The sequence below is a fragment of the Carlito syrichta genome, unplaced genomic scaffold, assembly GCF_000164805.1.
Source record: "Carlito syrichta isolate Samal-C Ts95f unplaced genomic scaffold, Tarsius_syrichta-2.0.1 Scaffold308187, whole genome shotgun sequence".
In the NCBI taxonomy this organism is placed as follows: Eukaryota; Metazoa; Chordata; class Mammalia; order Primates; family Tarsiidae; genus Carlito; species Carlito syrichta.
Window position 1 is genome coordinate 486,827 of NW_007252283.1, and position 25,074 is coordinate 511,900.

The 25,074-nt window shown below is 47.1% G+C and overlaps 1 protein-coding gene across 4 annotated transcripts in view; it reads right to left on the minus strand.

Moving 5' to 3' along the window:
• Positions 1-2,404: 2,404 nt before the first annotated feature.
• The window catches only part of NEDD4L (neural precursor cell expressed, developmentally down-regulated 4-like, E3 ubiquitin protein ligase), a 160,729-nt gene continuing 138,059 nt past the window's right edge, over positions 2,405-25,074 (minus strand). For 2 of the 4 annotated variants that reach the window (XM_021716122.1, XM_021716120.1), the window contains 7 exons: positions 20,244-20,317; positions 17,474-17,534; positions 15,387-15,446; positions 13,736-13,843; positions 11,743-11,839; positions 10,924-10,996; positions 2,405-7,342 (listed from right to left, as the gene is read on the minus strand). In XM_021716122.1, coding sequence (XP_021571797.1) covers positions 7,240-7,342; positions 10,924-10,996; positions 11,743-11,839; positions 13,736-13,843; positions 15,387-15,446; positions 17,474-17,534; positions 20,244-20,317 — 576 coding nt within the window. In that variant the 3' untranslated portion in view covers positions 2,405-7,239. The remainder of the gene's footprint in view (positions 7,343-10,923; positions 10,997-11,742; positions 11,840-13,735; positions 13,844-15,386; positions 15,447-17,473; positions 17,535-20,243; positions 20,318-25,074) is intronic. The other 2 variants (XM_008065199.2, XM_021716121.1) reach the window with 2 other exon arrangements.

Here is a 25,074-nt window from a genome sequence, read left to right on the forward strand (position 1 = left end):
GGCACTTGCTTTCTGTTGGGGCAGGATGGGGGATGCTGGAGTGTGGGCGGGTTCTGTCCAGTTTCCTGTTAGGTGCTGAGGCTGGGACTGTCCCCAAGAGCAGGCTGTCTTCTCACATTGTGTGGGTGTCCCACATTCATGATGGATGCTATGAACGGAAGCAGGCTCCTTTCCCTCAGAAGCCTCTCTACTTAATTTGCTGATGTGTAAATACCATAAATGTGACCTTGATTCCTTTCGACTTAAAGCCAAGCATCACCTCTGGCATTTGTTAAAATGAAAAATCCCTCTGGAAGGGATCCTGTGGTTAGCCTATCAATGACACCTTAGTATAAGCGAGTTTATTGGCTCTTATCACAGAGAGGAGGTCTGATGGAGGGGACGGGGGGTCGTCAGTGGAATGAATGGTGCCTTTGAGGCAGACGACCCGGGTTCGGAGCACCACTCTTCACGTCTCTTAGCCTCCTCGTTCATTTCCTTGCATGTAAACCGGCGCTATCAATAGCCACCTCGTTAGGCTGATGGGCAAACTTGCAGTAAGCAGTAGTATTGTCATGAGAGTAAAATGGAAGATCCAGAAGCTTAGCAAATGGCAGCAAGACCCCCATCCCGAGGGGAAAGTTCACTCTGCAGGGAACACCGAAAGGTGAACAAAAACCCTCAATGGCAGTGATTTGCTGTTTCCAGACTCCTTTTTCCCTGTAGGTGTCACTAGCTATTGCCCAGCTTCCTTTGCAGTTCGGTGTGGCCACATAACTGACTTCTGGCAAGGGGAAGCTGGGCAGAGGGGATTTGGTCTTCCACGGGCTGTCTCCCCCCTCCTCTGCCTGGGGCTTGCAGAGGACGCTGTCCCAGGGAGTTGTGCAGCCATTGAGAGAGGGCGCTTGGGTTTCCCAATGACCGTGTGGAGATCATGTCCTGTGACCTACACAGAAGGGTGGAGCCCTGCTGGCCCTGACTCTGCCGGGGCGGCCTCAAGGCTAAGGAGGTCTGGCTGTCCTGCCCCTGCACCAAAGCTGGGCCATGAGCGTGGCCCCCTGCCCACCTCGTCGAAGCCCAGTGATGAGTGGCCCTTCTGCTGCAGGGGATGAGGACAAGGCCATGCCTGCCTCCACGGCCCACAGGGCAGCATCAGAAGCTGACCACTCCTGCCCCTGTGAGCCCTCTGGTTTTGTTAGGAGGAGCACCCACAGCGGTGGCCATTCTGGGTCTGAGCAGGGAAGGCAGGCCTACCTAGCAGTCCCCAAGGCTGCCTCCAGGCCCACAGTACTGGTCACATCCAGAGTGACCAAGAGCAAGATGCCCAGGACACACATGAAGGTGTTAGACAAGGCCAGGTCAGGACCTTTCAGGGCCACGCGTTCTGTGACCACATGATGCTAAGTCAAGTTTGCTGAGCCTTGGGCACGGCAGCAGAATCTTCGGCTTGCTCAGGCAATCAGTTTGACAAAGCCAAACGGGACTGGAAATTCAACTTCGTGATTTTAGCAATGGTATTCAAAACTCCTGACCCCTTTGAACGTGGTTCCTCAGAGCCAACCATGGGAGGGCCAGTCTTAGACCTTCCAGATATCACAGACACCATCACCAAAGGCTTTAACATTTCAGAAGTGCCTAGACCACGCTTGGACTTTGGAGCAGGTTAAGAGCTTGTTAACCAAGTAACTGTATGATGGATGCAGTTCCTTCATAGCATCATGTGTGTTTTTCCCTAAGGAAGGACACATAAGCCCTCAGAGTGGCTCTGTCCACCTGCAACTCTCATGTGTGCTCATGGCCCGGAGGAGGCAGGAACTCCAGGTGCTGCTGACAGCTTTGCGGCAAGATGCCACCTCCTGCTCATGGGAAGAGACAGGTTGCAGGAAACCAAGGCCTAGATCATGTCCTGCTTGGATGTCACCTTGCGACAGTCCCTGTGGTAAGGACATCAGGAAGAGGCTCAGGCCTACCTAACAAAAAAGGGCAGACACTCCAGGAGCCTGATCTCGGCAGAATGGACTGGCAAGAAGAAAAATGCCACCGGGCTTGGACACAGAGTTGGCACAAGATACGGATTTTGAAAGTTGGTACCTTTCTTGTGAGACCAGCTTGGCTTCACCAGTGGGTCTCTGTCACTCACACAAAGTGAGTCCTGGGTGGATAAGGACATAAGCTCAAATGGATGTTACAGAAAGTCAGCAATTTTCAAATCGAAAAGACAAAACAGCATATGGATAGGAAGAGATGTGAATCTTCTTATCAAGCTTAAGCTGCGTGTTTTGGGCAGACTTCAATGTTTTTCAAGTGTGGCGCTTTTAGGGAGATTAACAAACATATTATACATCTGCCAGCATTTAAACCCCTCTGAAACAAGACGATGGACTCACAAAGAAGCTTTAAATCAGACAACCCAAAATACTGGATGTAGAAAATGTTCCAGCTTCCATAATTCTTTATTAAATATTTGACAAGTTGCATCACTTCTTTACAACGACTTGATTTTGTCACATTAGTCTTTTGCTGTCAGGAAAACAACCCACAATTTCTCTTTAGATCTCTCCAGAAGAAAGAAAAGCAAAAAGGATTTGTTCTTAAACAAAACTTTTCCCGTGTGTATCAAATTCAACTGTATTTTAAAGCTACTCTGATCGTGAAAATGAGCATTACCCATAAGTTGTCTTAAAAAAACTTCAAGGTAGTTTGGTTTTTAACCACTATATCAAATAGTACTTGGCTTCATATTAGGAGCTGGGCTTATAAGAAGTTACGAAACATTGAGAATTCATTTGGAATGCCTGAAACTCTTTTCACCTTAAAAGTCACTGTTTTTTTTCATGTTTCATTTGATGATAGATCCTGAATTAAGAAATGACAGCAAATTAACATCATCTTCCTAGTGTTCTCTGGGGCTCCGAGAGCCAGAATTCTCAGGACACAGCTTGGAGAAAACTGTCGGAGGGACTAAGCTCTCACTCCCTTTCGAAACCAGATTACTCAATAAAGGTGTAAAAATGCTATACAAATATATACATATATATTTGGACAGCACATGTACGTATATATGTATATATATTACATACATAGTAGAAAAGAACAGGGTCACGCAAAGTTAACATGAAGGAAACTGTGACATTCTAGGTGAAATTAGTCCGAAAGAGGGGCAAACTGACTGACATCGGAACACAGAGATCTGCAGAGACAGGGTCACGGTCGTGAGACAGGCCTTCGCTGCACTGATGTGAGGTTGAGATGCAGTACACCAGAGGTCAGGGTCAGGAGCCACTGGCAATATCGTGGATTCCACTGTCACGAGACCAACACACACAAAGACATGCGCTTTAAACATGCATTGCTTTGAGCGTAACATCTTTAATAAAGGATAGATGTCCCATGAGAGGTTTTCCTGGAGAATTTCACGCCAACAGAAAGCTAAACCCTTTCCTACAAAACATTAGACAAGCTCACGTCCTACTGCTACAGCATTTTCTCTGACACACTGAAAACACTTTGGGAGGGGTGTGCGTATGCAGGTGTATATACACTGTTCATTAAGGCTTCTATAAATTAAAAAAGTGGTCCAAAGTATATCACATTTTCTTCCCAGTTTTAAAATCTAACGCACAAAGCGGAGTTTATAAGGATTGTTTAAAACACATCTGAGTGCTGAAACTGGCAGTTTTGACATGACTTATCAGGATGTACCCCAATACCTGAACGAGACCCAGGCAGGGCGTGATCTTGAGGGTCAGGAAGGGAGGGGCCAGGCAGTTCCCCTGTACAGCAGCACCTCCTACCGGCAAGGCAGAAAATGTCACCAGACAGTGGCTCCCCTCTCGGCCTCTCAGTACAGGGGTGCAGAGTCAGGGTGAGGAAGAGAGGAAAAGAAGAACTGGCATAGTCGGTGGGGGCAGGACTGATTAGCCCAGGCGCTCTTATAGATTTTAAAAATCTCTCGGAGGTGAGATACAAGTCTCTTAGGAAAATACAAGAGTCAACTGTTAATTGGTAACTGTTGGCAAGTTGCTGCAGGTGAATTCGGCTGTCAAGGGAGCCACTTTGGATCTGGCAAGATCAAAACCGCCACGGGACACGTTGTACCATGGGAGATGCAGAAAGCGGTTCCAATAGTTTGTGAACCACTTCTCCGAATCTGTCACTGCATCCTTCCGTGGGAGAAATAATAGACATCCAGTTGCTTTAGAGTATTCGCTGTCTAAATTTAGGGAATGTCCGATGTCACTTGCTGAAGGGCCTTAGAAACACAAATTCAGTATTTGTTAGAGGGCTGGCTACAGAAAAGGGAACGACAATATTTCAGGAAAAAGCACTGGAGTTGCGTATACAATAAAATGGCGAGTGCCTCACGGATGCCTGCTTCAGGGCCTGCGATGGGAAGCAGCACAGTGTCCTGGGAGTATCCCACCAGGCGGACCACCCAAATTCATCCACAGACCACCGAGGGGCAGGAATGGACGTACGTGGGATCGCCAGGGGGCCGAGACCACTGATGCTCAAAGACCTTCAACACTCACTCCTTAGCCTCATGGTAAACAACCCACGATGACCACAGCTTCGGCAGGGAACCAAAGAAACTGGATGAAAGTGATCTCTCTGGCGTGGGAGAAGACAGAGGCTGAGAGATTCTGGCCTGCTGAGCAGCGTGGCTGCGAGGACCACTGGGGTGGGCAGCACTGCCCTCCCCTCCAGGGCTGCTAACTGGGCAGGTGGTGGGCCAGGGGGAGGACCCGGTACCCTGCTGGTTGGGCAGCCCGTGGACTTTACTGCCACCTGCAATCATGTCGTGAAGGTGACCATCGAGTGTGGCCACCAAAATTTAGAGAAGACAAGATCTATGACCATTTTAGACAAAAAGTAAAACTTAGAGAATTGTAGAGGACTAGTAAGTCTTATTTTGAGGTTTTTTAAAAAAAAAAACCAAACCCCTAATCCAGCAATATTTAGTTGACATTAAAATCTGATATTATTAGTGGGTAGATGAACTGAAATGTCATTCACAATTACTGCCTTACAAGTATTCATGGGGGTAGATTTCGATAGTTCTTATTTGTTGCTGGCTTAGAAATGATCAGGATGATTCTTCTTTCATATTTCCAATACTTGATTTAATTTGCATTTAATGAATACCCTGATTTTTTTTTCAATATACAGTTTACAAAAGGACAGGAAAGTCCTGGTCCTTAGACTAGAATTGGATTTCTCCTTCTATAATACACGATGGTTCTCAAAACCATGAAAGTCCACTGCTTGACTTGGGCTTTGGCGTGATTCATAAGAAAACTGAGGCTGGTTTCTGGGGGCTTACAGAAAGGGGCATTCTGCACTGAGACATCTGCTATGTGGATGGGAGAGAGAAAATTCCACCAACAGGCAAAAATAATGAGCAATAGGGTTTTTTATATCTACTTAAGATCTAAGTTTTCTGATCACTCCTAGGTATTTTCAACCAGTATGACAAAGAAGCCAATCTCCAGCTCTGCAGAAATCCACCTTCTCTCAGAAACCTCAGGCCTCTGCACCCCTCCAGACAACTCATTTACGACCACAGACACTCATGGCTTCTCAATGCTGGCTGAAAAGGAGCAATTTTTTACGCCAAAAGGTCCTTCTTATGTAATAATAAACAGAGCTCCTGAAACCACGCTCTTTCATCTTATTTTACGACTGGCATGAGATCAAATCTCTGGAGTCCCCTCACTGCCACGACAGGGTTTAAGACAACACAGGTTACAAAGGACAGCAGGGCTGCTGAACTCCCAAACTGTCTCAGGCATTTTTCTCAAAGCACGACACAATGGAGACTTACAGTAGAAACAAACCAAACTGTGCAGATCCCCACTATCTCCATCACGATCAGCTCTACAGCTTGACCTCGGTAGGTCAAGGCAAGTCTTCTCTCTCACTTTCAGTCTAGCACACAATAGACACAACCCGGGCGGTACGCGGTGTCGAAGCATGCAACAGGTCATAGGTACTGAAACTCGGTTAGAATAAGTACACATTCAATACATCTTTGCAGTTGAGTAGAAATCACAAAACAGTTGGTGAGGACAAATCTGTCGGCTCAGTTTACATCCTGGTTTCTGTGCACCAGCAGCCGGATTCACAATGAAGAGATATCGCACCGGAAAGGTGTGTGCAGAAATAATCACTACGTTTAATGTGTACGATAAAAAACAAAACAAAACCAGGCAGGACCTCCATATAGTGCATAAAGTGCCTTCAGAATTGGTGCAGTTAGAACAAACATCGGTTAGTCAGCTACCGTGAGCAAACGCATACAAACAGAAGACTCGACAGATCTGGTTTCCACAGTTTCAAATCAGGCAGTGCCAAGTTGCATCCAAAATGTCTCTACTATAAACAGCGAAGAGGAAACAGAATAAAAGATGACTGTACAGCATCAGGAAGGGTTAAGGAATTTCTCTTACGAGAAATGATAGTCCAACCCTGTCTCAAGAATTATAGCACATGGAATTACTGCTAAGGAATAATGGTGTGATTCCTTTCAAGTCAACACAAAATTTGTCATGCTATGTTACAATTCTCTCAGCCTGGAGCTATTATCTAAGTTTGTACGAAAAGCAAAAACATCATATCCAGTTTTTCATTCTGAGTATGGAAAAGGATGATGTCCAGCGTTGTACTGGAAATCCTCTCAGAGCCATTTGTCTGTAGAAGGTTTCTGGACAAAAATTAGTCTTCCTATTCTAGTAGAGGGTGGAGGTGTCAAAGTACTTCAAAAATAAAAACGTAATGGACATTAAGCTTGGTATGAAATTCAAATACAAAAAAAAAAATATGCTCACTTCTTCCAAGGACATGTGACATCTTTAATTGTCATGAAATAAAATCTGAAAATCAGACTAAATCATTTAAAAAAGTAAACATGAGCTGTAATACTATACCTGTCGAGTGATTAATTCCATTCATTGTCATTAGAAAGTATGTAAAATATTTATTAAGGGCTTGGCCTGAAGAGGCACAACATAAATAGCGTCAGTCCTCCTGAAATGGAATTAGTGTACACATCAACCGGTTGAGAATTTGTGGTGGGAAGTGCAGGAACTCGAACTGGGGCCGGCTCCGCGGCTGGACTTGGGCAAGGGCGCGGGCAAGGCTCAGCGCTGGGCCACGCTGGCAGCGCGCTGCTGCCATCGCCTCCGCCAAAGTCTGTCGGGCGAATGCAAAAGTGCAAGCAAGACTTGCTTGAAGAACAACCACCCCCGCGGCGCGGGGCGCTTAATCCACCCCTTCAAATCCTTGAGCGTTTTCCACGGCCATGAGGAGTTTCTCGCGTAAGTCTTCGAAGGTTTCGTACGGAGGTAAGTCAAGGCGATTAAAGCTGCGAAAAGAACAGCAAGGGTAGGTGAGAAGTCACGGCGGCATCTCCTGGGCTTGGCTGCTGGGGCGAGGGGGTGGCACAAGAGAATAAAAAGCCTTAACGATTCCGATGACCAAAAAATAAAGGATAGCTACAAAGCTGTCCACACCAGACAGGCTAGAGCCACAGAGGAGGAGAAAACACAATTTCAAACAGTCCATGCAACCACAGCTATGGGCAAGACGTGGAGATGTGGAAGGCAGGGAATGGACAAGTACTTCAGGCCCTTGAACACCAAGAGTTTATGCTCTTGGAGTGATGTGGAAATTGAGAATGTGTCTGTCTCTAATGCTCTCTCTCACTCATTCTACATTAGGCCTCCAGTCCAGTGCTTTTCTCTGTGTTAACTCACTCCATTCCCATCACAGTGCTCTGAGGTGGGTAATGTTGTCTCCACTCGGCAGATGACATCCTGAAGCAGAGAGGTAAAGTCAAGGTGTCCGAAGTCACCCTCCTAACAATCTGGCTGACCCAGGGCTCCAGAACACCAATGCTAAGCTTCCTCTCTCCAGCCAGAGTTAGGTAAGTGATCAACACTGGAAGTGGAAAGCCGGATGACCTGTGCAAGCCATCAAGCCACCTGGCTAGGGACAAAGCTCAAGTTCTGGCTCTGCTGTTTGTCACCCGTATGATCTTGGGCAGGTCTCTTCGTCTCTCTGAATCTGTTGGCTTTTCTGTGAAATGGGAGACTGCTCTCAGAGGTGCTGGGAGAAGCCAATCAGTACATGTGAAGCGGGCGTGGCACACAGTGAGTGCTCCAAAGATGGTGACCGGTATTACCAATCCCTCACCACTTGCTGAATGTCTACACGGGGCTCGAGAAAGTCAGAGTCTCCATTCACAGGACCGGTGCTGTGGGTAGACTGAAAAGGGCCACGCACACTCGCCACACCTCATGATGCTCTAGGAAGAGCAAATGCTCACGGCCACATCCCATCAGCCTCATTTCAGTACTATGCCTACAGGACGCCAATGAACCCTAGCAATCACCCCCTAAGGTAGATAATACTTCATCTCTAGTTCACAGAAGAGGAACTGGAGACAGAGAGGTTAGGTAACTTGCCCAAGGTCACACGGGAAGTGGAAAAGGCAGGTCCGGCCCGGGCTAGCTCTGCTGTGAGCTCCCACACTGTCCACTAAATGTCCACTAAACTGCCCCCTCTGGATGTTGATATGCGATGCCAAGTATGAGCAGAACAGCTGCTTACATTTTAAAGGCTAACCATTATTGGCAGTAGTAAGAAACAAATACACGACTGCAATGGATCCCTTAACAACCCCTAATATGCTTAATAAAAAAGTCCTGCTGTGCCCCACTCAGATTTTATAACAGCCGCTAAACATTAAAAGACGAAGCGAATAGCACTGTGCTTCACACACTGAATTCTCAGAAACCCCAGAATCCTAAGAACAGAAGCCTAAAAGAAGTGTTTTATCTTTTTGTTTTCATATTGGTAATGATCTAAACACGTTATTTCTTCACCAGTCCTCAAGACAGAACTCCACGTCTGCAGACGGCACTTACAAGAGCCTGTCACAGAAAGTGGCCCCAGCCTTTCTTCACGGGTGGCATGCTACTCTGGGAAGAGCACCATTAGGAAGGCGACTGGGTTGCTTTATGTCTACGACACATGGCGAGGAAAAGGCTGTGGTGAGAGCCAGCAGGGCTGTGTTGTGCCTGCATATAGACTCCTCCCTTTCTTGGTGAACAGCTGGGAATCTGACGACTGCCTGCCTGCCTGCCTGCAAGAGCCACCTGGGAACTCTGAAAACACCACTGCCCTGGCCACACGCCAGAGCAACTAAGTCCAGATGGCTGGCATCAGTATTTTGTTGAAGACTCTCTAGGTGGTTCCCATGAGCAACAAGTTTGAGCACCAGTGACTCAGAGGTCTCATCCGGGCAGCGCTGTGTTCTGCTTGTGGCTGAAGCACGTGGGCTCCGAAATAGAAGTGAATTTCACCAGGGCGATATCTGCCCATGAAGTCACAGGGACGTGGCTGGACACTAAACTGGGTCACTGTACGGTTCCCTTGGAAGAGTCCAAAATGGAATCGGCTGTATCAACAGGGGCAGTGTCATCTGGGGTGGGGTCAAGGTGCAGAGGCTCATTTTGCCAGACTCCGGTTCAAGTCCTGCGACCTAGGGATTTGCAAACTGTAATGCTGGGCAAGCTCCTCACAGCCTGGGAAACAATACATAAGGTCACCATGAAGATGAGGTCGGGTCTGCCCACAGAAGAGGACTGTACCAACAACTGAGCTCTTACACTCATTGTGGTTAACACCGTGTCTGGGAGCTCCTTGTGAATACCGGCAGACTGGGACTCAGTGTGGCCCTGGCTATCTTTATAAGCCAGAAGAACACATTTGATGCTGTCTGGAATAAAACCTCTGACCTACCCAATGTTCTTCCCCTAGAATGCAGGCAGAGAACCTGGGACAACTATTATGGGTTCTCACCAATTTGAGGCTGAAGTTGCTGGCTTTCAAGGTTCTGATAGGCAACGACCAGATTCATTCCAGGAAGAGTCACAGGAATGGTAGGAATGAAAAATGAAACAAAACTTTGCTGGCGAAGCAAGGGAATCCAGCAGAACCAACAGAACCTTTCAGAGTCAAGCTGCCACAAATACACTTTGATGAGAGCCCTCTCCTAGCCAGCACTGCAGCGTAACAGAGGGCTTTTCCTACAGGGAGTGTTCCGGTGCTCGTCGTGTAAGCTCAGGATGGACAGAGCAGGCTTTGAAGCCCTCATGGAGTATGAGGAAAACAGGCTACTCTGCTCAGAGCTTTCCAGAAGGCCCACTTCCACTGCTTCCTGAGAGATAAGAAATAAAAGCCTATGCAGAAAAACCAGCACACGGGCCACGGGAGTCTGGATTAGCAAGAGCTTGCTAAATGCTGCTTCAAAAAACTGGCTCCATCAAGTCTGCAGTTGTGCTGGGTTTTCAGTAACTCCTGGACAAGACCGAGACCCTTCTGCCTCGCTGTGCATCCTGAGAGGGCCTGCTGAGGACAGCCACACTCCACAGGTGGCCATCCTGAGCCATGGGTCACTTGTCAGACCTCAAACGCCTCTGGCCGCCGTCACATTATTACTCGTTCCAAGGACTTGTTGATGGGCATGGAAGGCCTTTTAAAAAAGATGTTTATAATCTATACGGGATGTCACCCTAAGTTCTCAATGACCAATTTAAGGTTGAAGTCAAAACTCAATCTATTCAGAGGTCAGGAGCCGCCTTACCCCCTAAGCGGCAAAGAGAGCTTCTGGTACTTAGAATAATGAGGGAAGGATTGGGTCTGGGGAGACATTTCCCATAGCACGGGGGGCTAAGCCCTTTAAGTGCCAGACATCCTGGGTGCATTCTAGTCTTTGTTTACGTTTGATCAGCACTGCCACACAACTTCTGTTTTCCTCTGCATCACTGTCCTCTCATTCTGGGCAGAAAGCACAGGGTTCTACAGTCTCTAGTCCAGCACCACGTGCAGCTAAGTACAGCAAATCCTGCTTGCTGACATGTATGTGCTTTTGTCACTTACCATGTGTGAGCTCTGGGCAGTTTTTCAGGACTGCCCCACTGCTCTATTGTAAACAGCTGAGGACCGTTAGAACCTAGACAAGAACAGAAAGAGAAATGTTAAGAGTGCTGAAGACTGCACAGGGAGGCCATGGTGTGACTTCAGGAAAGAGAAGAAAGATAAGCCAGCTACCGCCAGGGCAGGAGCTCCCCCAGGGTGAGTTCTGAGATGCTCTCTTTTGCTGAAACACAGTATTTGATCTTTAATGTTGGGGAGCAAGAGGGCTGAAGACCTCACAGCACACATGCTCATCACCTCTACAGCAGAGCTGGACCAAGTTCAAATTCCACAGACACAACAGTGTACTGGACAGAAGTGCAGGCAGCCGCCCAGCCTCTCAGCTGAACCCGAAAGATGTAAACTTAGAACAACTTTCAGGAGAGAAAAAAAAAAATGGGACCTTCGGTATGCAAAGCTGAGTCATTTTATTAATCTATGGTGAGCACTAAAGAATTCCGCCTCCGGGGGTGAGGGGGTCCTTGAAACAATCAGTTCATACCCACATGGAGCTTCTGTAAGACCTAGCTTTTAATGATATACCCAAAAACTAAACTAGGGGAAAAAAAGGAGAGAAGACCGGCCTCATGGTTCTCTCTACAACTGCCCCCATCCCTCAAGGCAGGCGCACCAGGAAGTGCTCTCACCGAGCCTCTGCACAGCACCCTGTCCTGAAGAGTCATCCTAGCCTAGTGCAGAGGCCCAGAAGGGAGGCAGAGTGTCCTTGGGCTACAGTGGACGGGGCAGTCATCGGAGATCGGAAGCTAACGGTCTCCTGCTCACCGTAAAGTTCGGCAAATCCATTCATAGGTACGCGGGACGTGCCCGTGACGAACTGCAGCAACCGGATACGCTTTTCCGCGTCCATCAGGAGCACAGCCTGTGAGCAGAGGCAGAAGGTCGTTATGTCTCCCACGTGACATGCTGCTGTCATGCAGGCAGGCAAAGCTTTATCGTATTCATATCGCAATGGAGACCTAGGCTGTTGACTCTGAAACTGAGCAGTTTTTTAAATGGCCACAACACTAGCCTCTCTAATCTTCGAGCGTGAGTGGTCACAGCGTTTCTTTCTTCTTCTGCCAGCAGGCCAAAATAAATGAGATAAAAAGCCAACCCCGATGGCACTGAGCTCGTGTTTCTGTGTTCGAGGCCTGCCAGCTCCCCCTAAGCCAAGGATAAATAAACAGTGTTTGGGAAGCAGCAATGCAAGGGGAGCCCAGGTTAAGAGACGGGATTTCAGATTGTTGACACATTTCCCAAAGACAACGTTTGGTAAAGAGAAAACAGAAACAGAGGTAGGGACGGGTCTCTCAAACAGTCTGGGTATCTCATCTATTTGAAATATTACAGGAATTGAGTTGGCTTTTCTGGTAATGTCACTTGAACCGCTGTAGAAAATACCCCAAATCAAAGCTGAGTGAGATTTGGACTAGGATTTAAAAACTGGTTTTTGTGTTTTTTTTTTTTAAGTTCTCTATACTTCTGCAGACATTTGAAATGTGAATAACAGACATTTCAAAATTGAAAAATATTAAATGATTTATTTTTTCAGTAAGTAAGTAATCAACCTTATTTTAGGTAACTGCTTTTCTTCTTTTAATCTTTTCTTCTTTTTAGAGGCAGGGTCTCACTCGGTCACCCTGTTCTGCAGTGGTTGCAATCATGGCTCACCTTGAACTCCTGAGCTCAAGCAAACCTCCTGCCTCGGCCTCCCATGTAGCTGGGACTACAGGTGTAGACCACCACATGTGGCTAACTAAAAAAATTTTTTTTTGGTAGTGATGGGTTCTCACTATGCTGTCCAGTCTGGTCTTGAACTCTTGAACTCCTGGCTTCAACCGATCCTTCTGACTCAGCCTCCCAAAGGAGGAGGAAACTGTTTTTAAAAGTTCTTTTATCATCTCTCCCTGGGACTGACCCACTCTTACTTTGCTTCTCTCCTAAGCTGAAGATGCAAACACTGGGCCTAAGATAGCGAATCAAATTTCATTTGCATTTTTGGTTGTAAGATACAAAGATCGTAATGTCTGCTGGAATTAACTTTAAAAATCGAGAAAAAGATTTCTCAGCAGAAAATGGCATCTTGGCAAAGCCAGCCCGAAGCTCATTTATGCCCCGAGAAACTTCCATTCTCATTTATACTTTGGGGAACTAGTTCAGTTCTTTCGAGGCCAGTTCATTCCTTTTCAGACTCATCTTGCTCAATGGGTTCCTCAATTAAATGTTGCTTCAGGTTGGGCTCGGTGGCTCAGTAAGTATGTCAATCATCCCAGCACTTTGGGAGGCGGAGGCGAGTGGAGTGCCTGAACCCGCAGGTTCGAGACCATCCCGGGTGACTTGGCGAGGCCTCGTCTCTACAATACATCAAAAATTGGTCGGACGTGGTAGCGCACACCTGCAGTTCCAGCTACTTGGAAGGCTGAGGCGGAAGGATTGCCAGAACCCGGCAGGTCGATGCTGGGGTGGCCGTGAGTGTGACGGAGTGAGACAACAACTCAAAAAAAAAAGTTGCTTCAACCAGGTTGTCGAGGAAAGACAGCGTAGTTTTGTAAGGATCAACCTTATTCAAGTCTAGTTGTCTGCTAAAGTTATAGAAAAACTGCCACGAGGCTACTCGCTGTCTGTCTCTTCTTGTTCCTGGCAGTCCAAGTACCAACAGACCTAATGTCTAGTGTCAGTCCTGAAGTAAGACCTGATGGAGGGCACCACGGAGCCCTTGGTCCTGACTCAGGCCAAGGCACACAGGCGGGACTGGGCCCTGGAGGCCCTGGCGTACCTTCCAGAACCACTGAATGACAGGGTGATTTGGGCAGTAGCCGTTCTTGTAAATAGAATGCTGTCTCCAGTCGTTCACGTCCACATCACCGAGGCCACACATCAGCAGCTATGAAGGAGATTCATCACATGTGAAGGCTGAAGAAATCCAGCACCAAGAAACCCCCCATCCTCGACGCCAATGCCCTGTCATGGCACAGAGCAGGGACGCTAGCAATTCATAGAAACAGATGAAGGTGGACACGTGTTCCCAATTCGTCCTGCCACAGCCGATCACAGAGGCAGCACAGGAAAAGGGGAGTGGTGCTAACCCAGTACAAGGCCAGGACATTTTCTTCGGAACTAGAAGCTCCACCATCATCTTCCCGACCCTCAAACGTGAAGCACTGGGCCCCTGGATTTTCTTACATGCCAGTAGCATCTGTACATGGCCCTGGCCGGCTTCTCTCCCGAGAGGTCATTCGTCTGAATATCTGAAAATATCTCCCCACTCACAAAACAATCAGTGCTTATAACAGCAGAAACTTATCCCCTCCAGATCGATCAACTAAGCTGACGGCAAACCAACTCATCTGCCCAGAGATTCATGGACTGCAGACATAGGCTAAGGCAAAAACTGGTTCTCTGACGGATCGATGAGCCTAAGGTTTGCTTTTCTTAGTATGTTGCTTCCTGGGGATGAATGCATATGGTATTCCCACAGAGTTACTGGAATACAATGGAAAAGGAACGAAACCAGAAGCCTCTAAACTGGCTTCCTAGGCCTGACTGTACCAAAATCTTCCTGGGTAAATCCTGCTGCTCCCTGCCTCAGTTTCCCCACCTGTAAAACAAAAGGCTTGCTTGCAGTATATGATTTCTGTAACATTGCCCATCTTGAACTCTCCATTTCAAGACACAGGCATAGAAGGCCAGTCTGTGAGGAATGCCTCACTGGCTGTGGGCAGGGCCAATGGCTGGGTCCTGTCAGCAGCAGCTTGACAGACACAGCCTTCCTTCTCTGGTTTCTCTTGCCATGACAAAGGGCGAGATATTCCTTTGGTTTCTAAATTGCTATTTCTCATCTATGTCAACACCAAGAAGCTGAAACAGGCAATCATTATACTCAACAACAGGGCTTCCACCTCGTTTCTTTTCGATGTTTTTTTCTTTACTCAACAGATGCGACTTCAAGTTCAAGGAGCCCTCTGTTCTACAGTCCCTGGTAGATGCTCACAGCCACCCTGTGGCGGGACTCCCCATTCGGTGGCCGTGGTGGCGAAGGGGAGGTGGCACAGGATGGTCAGTCAGCCTGTCCTGCAAGCAGGTTGCTGCTACCCAAAAGGCTGCTGCGTACCTCAGCTCTCCGTGGTACAGCCATTTTCCTCATATGGGCAGAGGGCCAAAGCCAAGCCCAGCTCAGCTCAGCAGCCTCTGCTACTTGGCTTGTTCCAGAATCGCCCCCTCATGGGCAGGGAAATGCTGATGGACTCCTTTTACAATTCCTCACTCCCACATCGACAAACAAGCCCCAGAAGAGAAATGTAACAGAATTCATCTAAACTTACTCTCCAGGCCATGATGGATCAAATAATATGGAGATACCATTTGTAAAGTAATGAGAGAGACCTTTAAAAATCGGCTTTGCATAACACAACGTTTATGATACAAACCTCCAGCTCATTTTCATCAAAAATTTTAATCAAATCAATAGGAAGCAGTTCTGTGAATCCCTGAAAGAAAGAAAAAGAAAAATCACCCTAAACGCCTTTTTTCCTGAAAAACTACAAATTTAACAGGAAAAAACAAGCGTTTCTGGTTAGTCAGAAAAAAATATTTTGTTTTTTTTTTTCCTTTCTGTAGAGATGCAGTCTCACCATATTACCTAGGTTGGTCTCAAACTGCTGGGCTCAAGTGATCCTCCCACCTCAGCCTCCCAAAGTGCTGGGATTACAGGCATGAGCCACCATGCACCACCAGAAAAGAATATATCTTTACCCGATGGAGTCATACATTAGTGACAGTATTAAGCAACTATAATTCCCATAACAAGTGCATCGTCACAATATAAACGTTTAAAAAAAATGGTAGAATCAAACAAAGTTCAGAGACTTGAGTCATTTTTGAAACCCGATGACCCTATGGGATGCTGTAGGGTCACTGCTTCCAGGTGAATTTTAAAAGCCATTGATAACACTGCTGTGAGTCAGGGTGTCCTAAAATGCACAGACCACAGGTGTGCAAGACACTTGTTTAAAAATACCACACGGAAGGCATGGAGAGGAAACACAGGAGGAGGCAGCGTGACGGGGGGGAAAGAGACTGGAGTACAGAGAACCACATTCCAGTTCCTGCTGACCAGGAAAGAGTGGAGTGACCCAGGAAGAGCCTCTCGGTGTTGCGGGGCCTTGCCTGTGGCTACGCTGAGTTTCCGAAAGCAGGGCTCACCGGGGGCAGTGGGGGTGGGGACAGGAATCTGCTTCCTGGGGTTTCTTATCGACAGGCAGTATGAAACCTGCGCTTGTCCGGTCTGCCCTCACGTTTTATGTCCCTAAGACTGAGTTTTGCTGAGCGTTCTACCTGGGCTTTATTCACCATGCACAGGTGACCGTGCTGGAGCAAGCTGAAGAGAGTGTCGCCACACAAAATCTCTGCATCAGCTCAGGGAAGTAATCATGTGGACAAGGGGCTTCCTCCCGTGGTGGCTTTTAAGTAACTCAGACTCCCTATTGGACTTCAAAAGAATCTCACTTCTGGTCCAAGTGAAACACTATTTAAAAAGATGAATCCCGCACTCTGTCAGGGGCCTGGGAGTGTCACTGGCTTTCAAAACTTGGATCTGGGACATGCCTGATTCACTCCTTAGCACGGTGAAAGGTGGCACCGGGTGGTTGGTGTAAAATGACAACTCGGCTTGAGAAAATGCGTTTTCCGTGTACCTGTCTAGGAGAAAATCTGTGAGGAGTTATTCAAATAGCCACAAAGAAAGGGAATTGATTAAAACACATGCTTGGAGCCGGACTCGGTGGCTCAGCCTGTAATCCCGTGCTTTGGGAGGATGAGGTGAGTGGATTGCCTGAGCCCGCGGGTTCGAGACCCGCCTGGGCAACTTGGCGAGATCTCATCTCTACAATAAATCAAAAAATTAGCCGGGCATGGTAGCGTGCGCCTGCAGTTCCAGCTACTCGGAAGGCTGAGACGGAAGGATCGCCGGAGCCCAGCAGGCGAGGCTTTGGTGGCTGGGAGCGGCCACCGCACTCCAGTATGGGTGACCGAGTGAGACTCCAACTCAAACAAAACAAAACAAAAAACAAACAAAAAAACATGCTTGGGAGGCGTTGATCCATGGAGGGGTGGCACGATGGGGACCTGCCTGCAACTGTGCAGTCCTAAGTCCTCAGGCTTCTCGGAACCTGTCACCCGCAAAAGACAACCTTCTCTCGGACACCACCCAAAACCAGGATAAAGTTCTAGATCAAGTTGGTAAAAAGGCCTCTTTGGAAACAGTGAAGACAGATTAAAAAATCAGAGAAGCCAAGCAAGAGACCACGTTTTTAAAAAAAAAAAAAAAAAAAGGTGGTGGCACAGCAGCTGAGCACTCTTATCTTGGAGACTGGTCAAGGGCGTGAGTTGTGCAGTCCTGGCCTCCTCACCTCTCCGTGTGTGATCAGCTCTGCCACACGGGCAGGAGGAGGAAAGCTCGTCGCCCTCGACCTGGACTAGAGGGATGCAGCAGAGAGCCCTGACCAGCACGGCTTACCTCCAAGAAGGCATTCATTTGCTTCTGGACCCTGTTCACAAATCTCCACTGGATGACTAAGCTGCAGAAGAAGAGGGAACAATATTTAGGCATCCTTGCTGTCAATGAGCACTCCCTGATTCCTTTACCACAGTGACTACACCTCGCCAGACAGGGGAAAGGAGAGAAACCTCTACTCGCAGAGCCAAAGGGAGTGTCTGCTGCTGCGCACCCACAGTTTAAGCATGAACTCTTCCAGGAATCATTGGAACAGCCATCAAAAACCTAGGCTAGGTTCGGTGACTCAGCCTGGCATCCCAGCACTTGCGGAGGCCGAGGCGAGTGGACTGCCTGAGCCCGCGGGTTTGAGACCCACCCAGCTTGGCGAGACCTCATCTCCACAATCAATCAAAAATGAGCCGGGCGTGGTAGCGCACGCCTTTAGTTCCAGCTACTTGGGAGGCTGAGGCGGAAGGATCGCCAGAGCCCAGTAGGTAGACACTGGGGGGCGGGGCATGAGCATGCCACTGCATTCCAGCCTGGGCGACAGAGTGAGACTCCGACTTAAAAAATAAAACAAAAACTAAAACCTCACCAAGGATTTCAAAAGAATAACTGACGTCTCCTCCATCAAGCTTAGTTGATTAAAGTTGCCTGATGAATGTAATTATGCAGAGAAAGGAGAAAAGGTTGTGGGGTGTGCAACACAGGCATGTGTGCATGATACACAGTGTACATATAAACACCCACGGGCATGAATAAATATGTATGGACACAGAGGGTGCCAAAAATGTATATACATTTTAAGAAAGGAAAAACGTTGTGATACTCAATATATATCGATAACAAAAGAGGAACACAAGTCATCCTGGACTTTTGCAATGACAAGAGGTGCACAGAGTGGTTACCATGAGCGTCCAGACACTTCTGATTATGGTGAACTAAAAGTAATACATAGATAACATCTCTTAGAATATGTAAACAATTTTTTTTGGCACCCCCGGTATTTGTAAAAAGAGTAGTCAGCATAGTGCTTTGTTATATATTTCGTTCTAGCATCCAACGTACTGATATGCAACAATGACATATAAACTTTATCAGCAAAATGATTTGTACTAATACTTTCGCACCCAAATCTGGAGGCTGAGTCGTAAGACCTCTTTAAGCAACCGAATTTCACCGGAACCATTTTCCCTGTGACAATGCTTAGGGAAGAGCAGAATTTATCACGAGGCAAATCCACTCTGGATTCCATCAGAGGTGTTTCGTCATCATGAAGGGCTCTCACCGCTGAGGCGGTACCAGGGTAACGGCTCGCGAGGACCAGCCTGCAGCATCACCACCCCTCAGCCACATCAGGCTTTACCGCCTGGGCTGCAACCATCAGTCCCACAGCGTTCTTCTGGCACCCGGGAGTACAGAGAGCAGTTGGAGATTCCAATCACACTGCTTCAATAAAGGTAGCTGAACCCTGCCCGGCACTGGCTCCTATCAAATTTGAACACTAAAAGAATTAACTGCAAAGAATGCTGCATAACACATATCACACATGTCAGGCTCCTCAGACTTGAGACCCTGGTCACCCTGGGCTGGAGAGTTTTTAAAACTTATCCACAGTTTGTATTTCTCAGAGAAGACATTGGTGTCTGCCAGGGTGTCATCTGCAAAAACAGTCCAAGTTCAGAGCAAGTGTGTCAACTGATATGGGCAGGTAAGAATGGGAGTAACTCATGTTTAGTTTATTAAGCGTAACTTGCTTTTCACTTGAGAGTTAAAAAAAAAAAAGTCTGCCAGATGATAATTCTCCTCTTTGACAGGGTCTCCCACACTCTCCATTTCTTCCTAATTAGGAAGGTCAGAGGATTTTCTTTGTAGATCACACTAAAAGATGCTATGACCCTTAGTTAATTATCTGAATTCAAGACCTCTGCCAATTTCAATCGAGAAGCAAGTTGGGAGCCCAGCTTGTTGAAATGGAGTGCTGGATATAAACCAGGCACTCAGGCATGGCAGATACCCCACAAAATAGGCAAACCCAGGACCCAGGAATCACACATGGCCATGCTCACCTGGGTTAGTTGGCAACGGTGACCCAGGGATCCTTCCAAGACCCCAGAATTATGTGTTTGAAGCACACACAGATAACAAAAAGGAAAATGTCATGTGGCCGACAGAGAAAGAACTGCCTGGGATGGGTGTCCTAGGATTACTTAATAGTAATAGTAATAATTTCTTCTGGAAATGTTAAGTGAGACTTCCAAAAGGACTTGGCGTGATCTTCCACCAACTGAGGCTGAGACTGAGTTACGAAAATGACAAATCTCAGAAATAAAATTCATCATGTTTGCATGTGCTGAATTCTTCCTGTCCATTTTAACTGTTTTTTGTACATTTCCATGATTAAAAAGAAGTCAGGAGGGAGACACAATATTTTGTCTTTGTTGGCCCCTAATTCTACCGGCCATTGAAACAGTGTTCCACTGTTGTAATTCAAAATTGTAAAGGGGATATCCACACATTCCAAGAGTATTTGTCACACCACTCAGTAATGTCCACCATTTCTCCTTCCTCTGCTCCTTATAGGGCAGCTCACTGGAGTCATGATATGAGACAGACCTTCCATCCCACATTCAATTTCCCATTAGCCCAAGCCACAGACTGAATTCATATTGTTAAAAACTCACCAAGACACACATGCCTATAACATGCATGAACTGTCTTGGCACAGAATGCCAAGCAAATAGGCTGTTCAATTTATGAAAATAAAGGATGTAAACAGGTGTATACGTACTCAATATATTCCCTTTTGTTTTCATTTGTTACCATTATTTCTGACCCATTGGGCTTCAGATCCACTTGATATGTCTGTAATTACAAAGATAAAACAATAATCACTATCATGAAGTTATCTCGCATATTATGACCGAGTAATAACATTTTACTACAAAAGGAAGAGAAACAAAACTTATTCAGAAATACTCCCAGCAAGTAGGCTCTGTGCACAAGAGAATGTCTAATAAGGCTTTCGAGTTGTTAAGATGCTACACATTTAAAGATGTTATCATGAAAGGCAAATTATTTTAGGGTTATTTATGGGTTTTAATTATTCTTCATATATTAGCAGTAGTGGAGAAGAACATTTTTTAAATCTGCTATTCATTAATCGAGAAGAAATTAATTAATTAGTCAAGAGAAAAGAACAGGGTACAGCCATCAAGACTATAGCGATCCAAATTCTAATGTATGCATTTCTGAAAATTAAATTGTACAGTCATAAAAAAGATCCATGAAATTTCTTTCAAAGATGCAAACACAGAAACTGGAAAGAAAGAAAGAAGAAAAGAAAGCAAGAAGGAAAGCAAGAAGGAAGGAAGGAAGAAAGAAAGAAAGAAAGAAACTTAGAGAAGCCAGGCTGAAGCAGGCTGACCCATCTGCCTTTTGAAAACGAGGCATTTGTTTGCACACAGATGCCCTCCTCTGCCCTGACAGCTCCCTCCCTTAGAGCAGCTGCAATACGGGCAGCACCTTTCATGCTGTGACCCAGTCTGAGTTTAACACCACGACTTATGAAGCAGTCACCAGCAGAAGGGAAGGGAGAGAGGCCTACCATTTTAAAATAGAACTCTATTCTCATTGCAGAAATTAAAAAAAAAAGGTGGGAGAAGATCACCACCCACAGCTCCCTACTGGAAGGACAATGTTTTGGGACGGTTCCCTGTAGACTCTTCCTACACCTGCCAGGTATACCATAGAGTAAGCCAAGCCATGGAGAGAGGACTTTCCAGAGGGAACGTCAGGGTCATATCCTCCGGAGGGACCCAGATTCCAAGTGCTCATGAAATCTGTGCTCTGGCAGAGGTCACTCTCAGGGATGCCTCGCCACCCCTGCCGCACGTCCAGGACACTACTGAGCCCTTTGGTCCAATCACTTGCACCCCGATCATGTCCCATGGCGTCTCTTGCGTCCAGTCACAGGGAGAGGCTTTTCCAATGAAAACACGCTGTTTGTTGATCTAGTCTCTTTACATCTTTTTATTTTTCCTTTTTCTCTTTACCAGGAAGGGATCTCATTTTCTTATATGACAGAACTCTATTTCCTGCCAAATTGATATAGCTCTTTACTGGGCTCAACGTAGATTTGAAACCCGTGGTTGCATTTCCTGAAATCCTTCCTCAGTGTCTCCATTTTCTCAAGGGATCACCGGCCCCTGCCCTGCACAGGCCACATCAGGGATGGAATCCATCAGTTTTCACTTGGTGGGTGAGGAGGGTGGGGGCGTTTCCTATCCTAAGACATTTCCAGTTCTTGCCAGTTTTTGGAGGTTTGTGGACAGTGTTCACATAGACCTTTTGTCCTATGTTTCAGTAGGTCTCATACGGGTTTTTCTTCCCCTCCCTATTTATTCTTCCTCAAAAATTGCCGCGTTGCTCCCTGCAGTCGTGGAGTTTTTCTAACAGAGCCAGAGCAATGACAAGCTAATAAATCCAAGTGCAGTTCTTGATACGGAGGTGGCATCCCATGAGGCTCGGAGACACTAAGATGGAATCCTTCCTCCCAGCCTGGCCCCCTCAGCGGGCTGCTGTTCCAGGCAGGCAAAGTAAATAACCCGCAATGCACCCCTTCCGGGATTCCTCCATCCCTCCTTCTTGGCTCACACGGCCTCCTCTGGTGTTGCCTGGGAGCTGTAATTTCCCCAAGGCTACCGAATGAATGAGGGGGGTCAACCGCAGACAAGACAAGGGGGGGAGACCAAAGGTGAAAAACAGTTCTGGTTCTTCCAGAGCAGCAGCCGGTTAGAAAATAAGCAAAGAGCAAAACAAGCCAGGGTCTCCCAGTGCAGAGACACACACTGTTGGGGGGAGTCTAATTGGTCAATCTCTTGAGGATAATCTGGCATTAAACGCCAACATCTTAAAGTACGTTATCTCTTTTCACAATTTCTCCTTTAGAATTTATCAAGGCAAAAATTAGTCAAGTATACAAAACACATATTCCAAGATTACACGATCTATATGCTATATATATGAATATTCCTGGATTATACAGAATTATGCTCACATAGTAAATATTGAAACAGCCTAAATGCCTACCAACAAGGCATGATTGAAAAATAGATGGTACATCTATAAAACGGAATTCCAGGTAGCCATTAATATGGTATATTTACTGACATGGAAAAATATCTGTGATATATTCATTTGAAAACTATACACAGTACAGTTCCATTTCCATAAAACAAAAATGTGTGTGTGCTGACAAAAGAAGAGTTTTGGAAGATATAAACCAGAATGAGTTTTCTTGAGATAGTGGGGGAAAATAATTGGTATTTATATATTTTTGTTATACTGGCTTTATTTTTGTTACAAAGGCCAGTATTTTATAATCAGACAAACCAATAAAAATTTAAGCGACACATCCCTCTGTGGGCAGCTGGCCAGCTTCATGATGGATTCTGATGATGGGTGTCTCTACTGGGAACTGAGAGAAAGGCTTGCAGACAGGTACAGCAAGGGTGGTTTTTAGTTCCATTCCCTAAGCCACTAGGTTAGGGGTAAATCCCCAAGCTTTCAGTGGTGTTGAATTCCCAATTCCTCTTGGGTCCTTCCAGATGACATTTTTGTGGGAAGCAATGACCACGGTTCCGATGCCACTGTTTCAACTGGCTGCCAGGGCCTAGATGTCAGACTGCCGCCTGTGCTGTGGGTGTAGGTCCACGCCCTGAGGCAGCTTACACCACTGCATCACTCCTACAGGCAGGTTGCCGTCACCTCCTTTTCTGGTTGAGTGTGAGGCCCTGCAGAAGTTGAGACAGCTAAGGCCGGCCCGAGTACGCCGGATGCCACAGCTTGACTCTGTCCAGTTTCCCTGGTGGACCTCCACTCCGCCTGTGCACCTGCCTAACTATAGCCTTGATGGGTGTTTGTTTCCCTCCACACTTCACACTTCTTGATTTCAGCCGTCCCCCTACGAGGCAGGGAAGAACTTGACCTCCTCAGGATGGAGCAGCAGATGCCACAGCACACACGGGCTGTAGACCCTTGGTGGCTCCTAGTGGCAAAGCAGCCTGGCTTGGAGGTGAGCAAAGTCAGGGCCAAAGTCAAACAGGAGGTTCTCTCAATCCTGCCCATTTCCTACAGGAAATGTGGGAGTGCTCTGGCCTTAACCAGGAGCGTGAAAAGCATTCCCGGGAGGAGGCGGACCCAAGGAGGTGACATGTCTGTGACAAAGGATAAACAGGAAACTGTAGCGGGAGCCAGTGCCAGAACCCCAGTATCCCTCCCCTGGGTGAGGGGTCTCTGGCACCTTCTCTCTGGCGTGAATTCCTGCCATCGTCATCTGCCCTAACACTGGCCTTCCCGGTCAGCATCCTTATTCCCTATGTCTGGACTCCCAAGGAACCCACATGCAGAACACTAATACAATGGCCGGCACACAGCAGGTGCTCAATAAATACTCCTGGGGAAAACTGCAGGGAGAAACATTCCTATTTCATTAATTTGACTGGCCTGACCATAAACTCCCTTGCTCATAAAGATCAAAGGAAGATCTGAGGGGAAGTACGACCCACCCAGAACTAGAATCCTCCCCATGGCAGGTTAAAAATTCTGGATTTACACACATCTCCCCGATCTTCCAAAGATGCCTGAGGCCAAAGTTCTCAGAAGTTCACTGAGAAACTTTGGATCGTACCAAGCATGTTCAGGCTCACTCGCTTTGCAGACTCCATTCTTGGACGGCGAGCACGCCCCTATGGGATGCGGCCTGTGGGCACTGAGCACCCTACACACCCTTCCCCACGGGGATGCCCCTTCTGTCCCACCGTCCCCAGCCAGGCCTTCCTCACCCTCCCAAGTCATTTCCAGCAGACATCAAAGCAACTGTACCGACAGTCCTTAGGCATTTGAGTCAACTCCGGACTCGCTAACTTCCCATTTCTTTAGTGGCCACCTGTCTGTTTCCATGACTGGTCATGAGAAGCTGGCGCCTCTGTCCTTCCGGGACCCATGTCCACCTCGGGGCTCTCATTCTGGTTCCTTCTGGCTTCTGCCAGGACCTGCTCTGCCCCTCACCCCTCTTCCTCATGGGTAGTTTCTGCCTGTCCACTCACTCCTTTCCCCAACGCTGTGTTTCTCAACCTTTTTATTCATTATCGCCCTCTAAAGAGCCTTTTCAGAGCTTCCCTCCCCAATGGTCTTTCTCCACGAAACCTTAACACGCAGATCCACTGTGGGTCTGTGGTATGTCCTGCTGCCTTGGGGAGGGCCAGAGAACATTTTAATGTCTTTGACGATCTTCAAGAACCAAGTTTTGTCTCCTTGGGGGCCATCCTTCTGTTGAGAAAGTAAGGCTTAGCCTAACTCAGGCCCGGTCCTAAAGATGATTGCTACATGGCCGTGTCCACTCTCTTCCTCTCCCCGCTGTACAGTCCTAGAACCCCATACTCCCAGGGCCTCTTCAAAATAGATCAGATGCTGCTTTGCTGAACCTTCACCAAGGAATTTTTACTTGTTACAGCTCTAAAAGGTCTCCTCCCCCGGGGGGCAGGGGGAACGCATACATGCAAATGCCTGTACACCAGTGCACGGACATATGGTTTATTCTTCCTGCTCAGCACAGGACG